Source organism: Dreissena polymorpha, chromosome 4, assembly GCF_020536995.1.
Source record: "Dreissena polymorpha isolate Duluth1 chromosome 4, UMN_Dpol_1.0, whole genome shotgun sequence".
Lineage (NCBI taxonomy): Eukaryota > Metazoa > Mollusca > Bivalvia > Myida > Dreissenidae > Dreissena > Dreissena polymorpha.
In genome coordinates this window covers 100183293-100192205 of record NC_068358.1, presented here as the reverse complement: position 1 = coordinate 100192205, position 8913 = coordinate 100183293, and the positions used below count along the sequence as shown (strand labels likewise).

General features: G+C 34.6%; 1 protein-coding gene across 1 annotated transcript; it reads right to left on the bottom strand.

Annotated features, from left to right (window-relative positions):
* Positions 1-374: 374 nt before the first annotated feature.
* LOC127878658 (uncharacterized) lies at positions 375-7213 on the bottom strand. Its single transcript, XM_052425187.1, has 5 exons — positions 7174-7213; positions 6394-6657; positions 5175-5288; positions 1256-1426; positions 375-397 (listed from the first exon to the last, which is right to left on the bottom strand). Exons 1-5 carry the CDS (start codon positions 7211-7213, stop codon positions 375-377), a joined length of 612 nt encoding a protein of 203 aa, XP_052281147.1.
* Between the last annotated feature and the right edge of the window lie 1700 nt (positions 7214-8913).

The window sequence follows — 8913 nt, the reverse complement described above, 5'->3', positions numbered from 1 at the left end:
TGGTGAAATAGAAGACACAATGCAAATAAATAATAATAAAAACATGTATGTTTTATGTTTTAAACATTAATTCATTAATGAATGCTGTGAAATTGATAATTCAGAATTTATCGTCAACATATTTAAAGTGCTACATGTCATTTTGAAATATCAATTTCCAGTAATATATTGACCATTTAGTTACAAAGCTTCTTGCCATGTCCAAATTCACACATCTTTACAAACAACAAAGGACCAGCTGTTTTCCTCAATGACTCAATATCAAGTTTCCATAAGACATTGAAGTTCTTACCATTATCAACAACGGTTTGAACGCATACCCATTAAGCTCTTTCACGTGCTGTGGGTATTTTTCAAACGGAAACTGCCTGTATTCACACTGACAAACGGATTTTATCTGAAAGAATAAAGGTATATATGTTAAAACTGTATTGAAATATGAATTCATTTACAAACAAGAATCCGTCACGAATAATTCAATAAATCACATGACACACTGCATGTCGTTATATGTAACATGATGTTATAGCAAGTGTAAGTTGAATAATTTGATTTTTGTCGTGCTTTTAATGTAGTACGTTGAAAAGTGTAGGACAACACCTTCGGACAGGCTTTTTTTCTACGACAGACAGACGGACAACCGCCCATGGTGATTCCAGTAAATCACATTTACTTCAGTACGCATGACGTACTATAATATGCAAGCAGTGTTAATAAATAATAATGTTGTTATAAAAAGTTGAAGCTGTAATTTTTAACGCAGATAATAACAATTGCAAACAACGTTTAAATCAGCTTAAGATATACTAATCATACTAAAGGTATTTTATGTAAAGTATAGTATTAATTGACTTAAAGGTATATTAGTCAAACTAAAGGTATTCTCTTCAACAGTAAGGTAGAATATTCGAGCTAAAGGTTAACTCATCAAGCGCAACTGTAACTATACAAGCTAACCGAAATTTACTTAGGGACAAAGTATGTAGGATCCTATCTTAAGGTAAAATGTCCAGTAAATACATATTAATCAAGCTTAACGTATTCTTTATTGATGTTTAAGATATACATCTGTGGTGTATGATTGACATTTGCGTTTACCTTAATGGTTATATTTAAGGAAACAATTAAAAAAACGACATCCAATTATGACCACACATGGGAATCATTAAAGTTTTGTTAAGCGTTCGATTGTGGGTGTACGATTTTAAAACTATATTGGATAGTCTTACTTTTTCTGTTTCGCCAATCTGCAAACCTAAATCATAGAAAATCATTCGTAGATTTGGTTTCATCTTTCGCACAACAGAGTTGAAGTTGTTAAACATATCCATGGACTCTCGGAAGTGATTTGACGACGCATCGCTTATGAACACCGGATCTGCGTCCTTGGAAAGCGCGTTAATGTCTGCCATGCTACCGAACAAGTCTGCAAATAAATCACGCATGACATAATGTAATGATCCGAAACATATTTGGATGTTTTCTAAGAATAGCAGGTAATCATACAAAAGTATTGATTATTTGTGAGTGACTGACCAGATCGGACGATAGTGAATGTAATGGAAGGTAATTAAAAAGTGGAGAATCCGCTGTTCGGCTGAAAATAAGGGCGTATGAGAAAAATGTCACGTACAGTGGTGTAAATGGTTACATCAAGAAAGCTTCTTCCGTTTATTTACTTAAATAAAACAGTTCATTTATTGTTTAATCCAAATATATTTCAGTTTAATATGTACTAGATCTAGATATGGAACTGAAAACAGAATAGTTAAACATGGCATAAAGTCCATCAAACGTTAGTGCCAATTACACTAAGATAATCAACAATCGAAACTAGAACATATTAAATTTAGCTTTTACTGTCTGATATGCTACTTGTTTTGCCTAAAAACGTATACGTCAATATCCCAAACATTTTGACACATGTGGGTTTACATTGTTTAGTAATTTGACCGTGTTAACATGTTTCGCTCTTATGAACCACTGGGGATACACACATGCGATTTTCACATGTGACTTATTCAACAGAAGATAACTGCTAAACTTGGTTTTGAGAAATTAATTACACTGTACCAATGCCCGTTACAAAGCCTTCTATAAATCAGTCTATTATCAGCACGCTCTTATGATTAATGGGTCCCCGAACATAAATAAGTGCATTTATATCTTGATTACTGTTATACATTTTAGGTCAGTGATTTTAAAAACGAAAACTTAAAAAATATACTCCTCCGAAACTATGAAGAACATAACTTTAATATTTGGTATGTACCATTTTATTTCGGTTCTTTACAATATTTGTTCGAATTATTCTCCTTACAAAAAAAAAACTGGCCCGACCGGAGGTTACCAGTTTTACATAGACTTCTGTATGATATGACTTGTAACATCTTATCGTCCGAAGCTGCACAGACAAATAAGTGTATATATGCTATGTAGCGCCATCTAGAGATCCGCTAGAAATATAGTTCAAATTATGAATTTGTATTAAAAGCAAAGGTGTTAATATTTGTCATTATCATCATCTAGGGAGGCTTTACAATGTTGTTTTTGTCAATTAATATTTCTGGGGTCAAAACTTGCCCCGTACCGGCTATCCCCGGTTAAACAGAACCTGGAAAAGAAAATGTGTTCAAATGACTTTTATATTTAGTATTTAGCATCATCTATAGTTCTTCTATACAGTACGTTTTTATTTTGCTCTTTTCGTCAGTACTGGAACGCCCTTGACATTCCTTTAACATGTAAAAGGAAACCGTAAAAGCTAATGGTATTCATAATTGGTGTGTTGCATCATCCGGATGTCCTGTACAACGTGTTTATTTAAACTTTTGAACTTGGGACTTATAGGAACACTTTTTACAAACCTCTTGTCTGAAACTAAATGACCAAACGGTTCCCTATTTAGAATGTAGAGTTATATAACATTCTTCTTCAAATTGTTTCTGAACTTTTACATAGAATTGCATAGGAAATAATTTAAAACAAGAGATGCATTTGTCAGAATCACAATGACCCCTGCGCCGCTTTAATTTTTTTTACCATTGACGTTGAAGGATGAAATTGACCTTTCACCACTCAAAATGTGCAGCTCCACGAGAAGTAAGTAAGAGATTGAATGGAGAAATGAAAATAATTTTTTATATAATTTTTGACCTTTGTCCTTGAAGGATGACTTTGGCCTTAACTTTGCACCACTCAAAATGTGCAGCTCCACGAGATACACATGCATGCCAAATATGAAGTTGCTGTGTTCAATATTTAAAAAGTTATGATAAAACTTTGACGAAGGTTAAAGTTTTAGGAAAGAAAAATAAAATGATATTGAACTTTGACCTTGAAGGATGACATTGACCTTGACTTTTCACCAATCAAAATGAGCAGCTCCATAAGATACTCATGTATGGTAAATATCAAGTTGCTGTGTTCAATATTGCAATAGTTATCAAACTTTAACCAAGGTTAAAGTTTTGGAACAGACAGACAGACAGACAGACAGACAGACAGACAGACAGACAGACAGACAGACAGACAGACAGACAGACAGACAGACAGACAGACAGACAGACGGACGGACGGACGGACGGACGGACGGACGGACGGACAGACGGACAGACGGACAGACAGACAGACAGACAGACAGACAGACAGACAGACAGACAGACAGACAGACAGACAGACAGTCAGACAGACAGACAGACAGACAGACAGACAGACAGACAGACAGACAGACAGACAGACAGTTGCTGTGTTCAATATTAAAAAAGTTATGATAAAACTTTAACGAAGGTTAAAGTTTTAGGAAAGAAAAATACAATAATATTGAACTTATACCTTGAAGGATGACATTGACCTTAACTTTTCACCAATCAAAATGAGCAGCTCCATAAGATACACATGCATGGTAAATATCAAGTTGCTATGTTCAATATTGCAATAGTTATCAAACTTTAACCAAGGTTAAAGTTTTGGGACAGACAGACAGACCGACCGACCGACCGACATACAGACAGACAGACAGACAAAACAATATACCCCGATCTATCGATCCGGGGGCATACAAATCTTCACTTAAACTGCAAGGTTAATGGCTTTAACACTGTTTTAAGCCTAGAGAGATCTTCTTAAATTGTGTTTTTCTTTTCTGACACCGCAAAGCTCGAGGCTTTAAAGGGGCCTATTCACCGATTGAAAGCACTAGCAATCTGCTCAAGATCAATTAAATATATATTGGCTTTTCAAGCGTTTGTGGGTAAAAGACTGTGTGAGATTAGGAGTTTATTCTTAACTAAAGCCAGTTTGGTCCAGATTTTCGCGCCTTCATTCTATGTATCATTCAAGCTTGTGTAGTGCGACAACCAATAACCGGACTTTCCAACCATCAAAATTAACGGTTTAACATAATTGCGAGTGCCACCTTCGACAACATCCTCTATTTGAATTTTACACGATGCTAGTTGTCAATCTAGTTTGCTACATAATCGTATCAGCCAATGAACACTCGGCTTTATAAAGTTAAATTCGTCAATCTATTTCGGTTAATAAATGAAATCTTCAGGAGTAAAGACACACCTTCGCATTTGACCAATGTAATCACTCATGTGTTTAAATTGTCGGCTAGTTGAAATGTATGCAAACAAAGGTTTCAAACGGCGCTGGACAGTTAGCTTTGATGCATACTGTAACGGCAAGTACAGAAAGAGTGTTTTTTTTTATACGTTTTATTGAATTATGGAATCGAGGTCCGTGAACTTTGCAGGAAGAATGCCCTTTACTCCGTGAAGAAATCAGTCTTAGATCGGGTGTGATTGATGTGAAGTTGGTCACGCGAGTTGTGTATCGTGTTATGTCTTATAATTTGACCCAGTATTTGCACAAATATTGCCAGATATGTACATTTTTAGAAAGGAAATTTATTTCTGCGTTGAATAAGACCGAGTTCGTGAAATTCACTGCACAATTGACAAAGAGAGTAGTTCGCCTATCCCTACTCTGAACAATGTTACAGCCTATACTTCAAAGACGCAATAATGTTGACAATGTTGTGGGGTATTATCCTCAGTTAAAAAAAAAGGAATATATTAAGTGTATGCATTCGTGTCTGCTGGCGTTATGATGTAAAAGTTTATTGATATGAAAAGCTTGGTTAAATAAATAGATTTTGACATCCATACCATCCAAGTAGTGTTGCACCTTGACATAGTCATTGAAGAAGGTATTGCGGCGTGAATCGTTGATAGTCCCACTGCAGGCCTCACTGTAAATTATGGGGTCTAGTCTCTTTACACCTGAAAACAGACAAGAACAAAAGATGCTAGTCAAGAAAAACGGAAGGCTGACATCATGACATCTACAGTCCAGCAAACTATCAGTCTTGAATCCTGAAGTCAACAGAGCAAGAAAACTAGTCTGATAAAGAAAATCAACGAACAAGCAGACAGTTAGTCTTATGGCGTGGGTCCAGCAGTTGAGTATACTTGCAGTCTGGTGGCACTTAGGTAGTGCCAACAAACTGGAAGTCTGATAGCATGTGAAGCCAGTAGATCGTACAGTCAGCAGTCGAGGGAACTAGCAGTCTGGAAGCGTGAAGCCGTCAGTCATAAAAGTTAACTTTGCACTACGTCAGGGGAAAGTCAAAAGTCCAGCCGAATGTAAGACTAACAGCTTGACTGCAGCTTTGAAGCAATCTAGTAGCTTGCCTGATCGAATTCATGGATGAAGAAGATAGGCAGTGTAAAAGCGTGAAGACACAGTTCTACCAGACGTTCAGTCAAAACGTGATGTAATCAGTATAGAAGACCGACAGTCTTTATGACGTTTTATATTTGTGTAGTTTATATTTTGAAATAATAATAGTATTTTTGGTTAACATGCCTTAAATACGAGCATTTTATTTTGAAAGACACTCGGCAAGTTCGAAAACATATATATGCAGTTATAAGGTTATTAAATAATATACGCTTTTGCCTTTTTAAAGGCATTTTGTTTTCGTAGTTGATAGACTGAAGTATTGATGGCGTGTCCGTCATTTCAGCACAAAATCTCTTACATCTAACAACTTCACATTAACATTTATCGTGTATTTTGTTCCATAGAAATTGTTATGGTTAAGTTATTTGTCAAATGTGAGACAGAAAGCTTGATTTTTCTTTTAAATGTACAACGTGAACATTTTATTTAAAAGTAGCATATTTGTTGTTCTTTAAACGATGCAAGTAGAATGCATTCATCGTTTGACGTTTAAATCTTTACTGTTGTTTACATACTTTTACGGGAGACCGCCCGAGTATGTGTTCACACAAAAAGACAGAGAACAATATAGGCATAGGATTCTTACACGTGTAAACGTATGAAGAAATGTGTGCTATCAACCAAAAACGAACATAAGCATACCAATATCCTGATAAACGCCCTTTTCGGTTGTTCTGGGGATAGTATGCCACTTCTGTGACCCCGGTTGATGCACTTTTCCCGCAGTTTGTGGGCTCGTTAACCAGTTCTCTGACACCGGACTTATACTTGAATGCACTTTTCCCGCAGTTTGTGAACTTGTAAGCCAGGACTGTGACACCGGACGTGTTAGATGGGTTTCCTTAACATTGTGATGAAACCATACCGGGTCGAGATGAGTCATCAACCAGTTAATCACTGTCACGGCTGCAATTGGTGAAATGTGCAAGTTGATTTTTGAATTTTGTTGCAGAAGTATGGACAAATAAAAGTGATAGTAGTAAATGTAGTAAGACTAGTAATGCCAGAGGTAGTAGTAAAACCAGCATATGCAGCAGAAGCAGCAGTAGTAATAGTAGTAGTAGTGCATGTTTTTTTGTAATTGTTTTGTTGTTGATGTTGCAGTAGATGCGAGTAAATCGTGATACATTATCATTATATTTCAGACAGATTTGAATACAGAAATACTAATGCGAATAAAATAGCTTTTCATTACAAATATACACATCACATATAATGCAAATTTAATATTATGGTAATCTTCAATCTGCAAAATGTTGCCCATTGTCGATTTAATTGTTTGATGTAGAAAATGAAACAGATGCTGTTTTAATATTATATTGGACTGTGTTGAAGCAATTGCTGTTTTAAAACCAAATTGAGTTGATCTTGACGTATTAAGTTTGTTTGCAGCAATACATAGTGTTTTGAAGAATATATTACCTAAAGCTCCACATATCATCCATCCTAGTCGTGCATGCATCTTGCGTCTAAATCCTTGACCTGCAATGTTAATTAAAATGTATCTTCTTTAATAACTATAAATAGCACTTTTAATAAGAAAATTCATAGATAATGATGTTTAAGTTTTTTTTAATTTCAATAAGCAGCATATTTTCAAGTACATCAGCCACTCAAGAGTTCAATGACTTTTTATACATAAAGAACACATTTGAACATAAGTTACATGATTAATTAAACATTTTATGTCTTGACAACAAAATAAAGGCAAAGTAATTAACATATCAGGTACTTCCTTAGTAACATGACAATTCAAAGAAGGCACCCTAGCAACATTGTGATTCGTTCATATTTTCCTATCAATCTATTTTGTCTTAATTTTTTTTTCTTCTAGGAAAACATTTAATGTTTGTTAGATTTTTATTAAAATAAATTAATATTGTTATTGTTGACAGATCAACAAACTAATTTAAAGTGAATATTTGAACATTATTGGCATTTTATTTTTCTTTGTAGCAAATTTAGCTTAATCTTTACTTAAGGCTATTTTTTTCAAATTATATATATAATTAAAATTTTGTTTACCAAATATAAATTATGTGATTCATTATTTTATTCACATATATAACTCAAGATTCATCAGATATATGCCGTAATTTCCAAAATATGTAGGTGGTCACAGTTGTAGGAATTGATGGAACTATCGAAAAGAAGGATACACTAAAATATAATTTTTCAATATTTTATGCGCTAAATTTGAGGTGCCTTTAAGCAATTTTATTACGAGTTCCTGACCAAAACCAAGGTAATTTTACTTTAAAATCATTAGCGTAAGGGAAGAGGACAATTCGTTGTTCGCTTCCCTTAGCGTAATGGTATACAACAAGAAAGTGGTTGAATTTTTGCGAAAAACTAAAAATGACGAACACTGTTGTGATGAAATGTTTCGAGTGGTTACGGGAACTATCTGTCGTCGGTGACCGAAAAACAGCATGTCGTGGTTTCCGAAAAACAAGATGACTGCACCCAATTTTTTTAATGTTACTGACTATTTAAAGTTGATAAATGTATGATTTTGCTTCTCATTTGATACAGTGACAATTTAAAGGCCGATACACTTGTAATGTGAAAGCTATTATGTCCTTTTGCCTATGTATTTCAATATACCAGTGCGATCAGTAATTTCCGTTATCACTCGGTAAAATTTAGCAGACACATAATTTAATCATTTTTTTATGTTTTCCGAAAATATTCTATCTCTTTCTTGGTGTATACCAATATAGAAATGATTTTAAATTAATAGCTCATTGATTTCAGTCAGGGACACTGCCTATAGCCGCGAAAACAACTATTCGAAACGTTTTGGTTTACAATTTTTGTGTTGTAAATTGTTTGCATGCAGCATGATATTGAATGTTCTGGCAGATTAGTGTTTCGACTTTCTTGATTGGGTGATTTCGGAGTGTTTAATCAAATAAAAACAGAGCTTTCAAACATTATTTAGACCCATGTAAGCGAGGTAATAAAGAGCGACTTTTTGTTTACAACCCTTAATGTGACGTCACGAGTTGCCTCCCTTGCTGGTTCATGCTTATGAGCTTTACTGTTAATAAGTACAAAATTCAATGAGTATTACGCATTGTTATCAGAATAGTGTTTTATTAATATGTTAAATAATACTGAGAATGCAAAACTGTACATAAAACATGCTTTCTTGCAGCT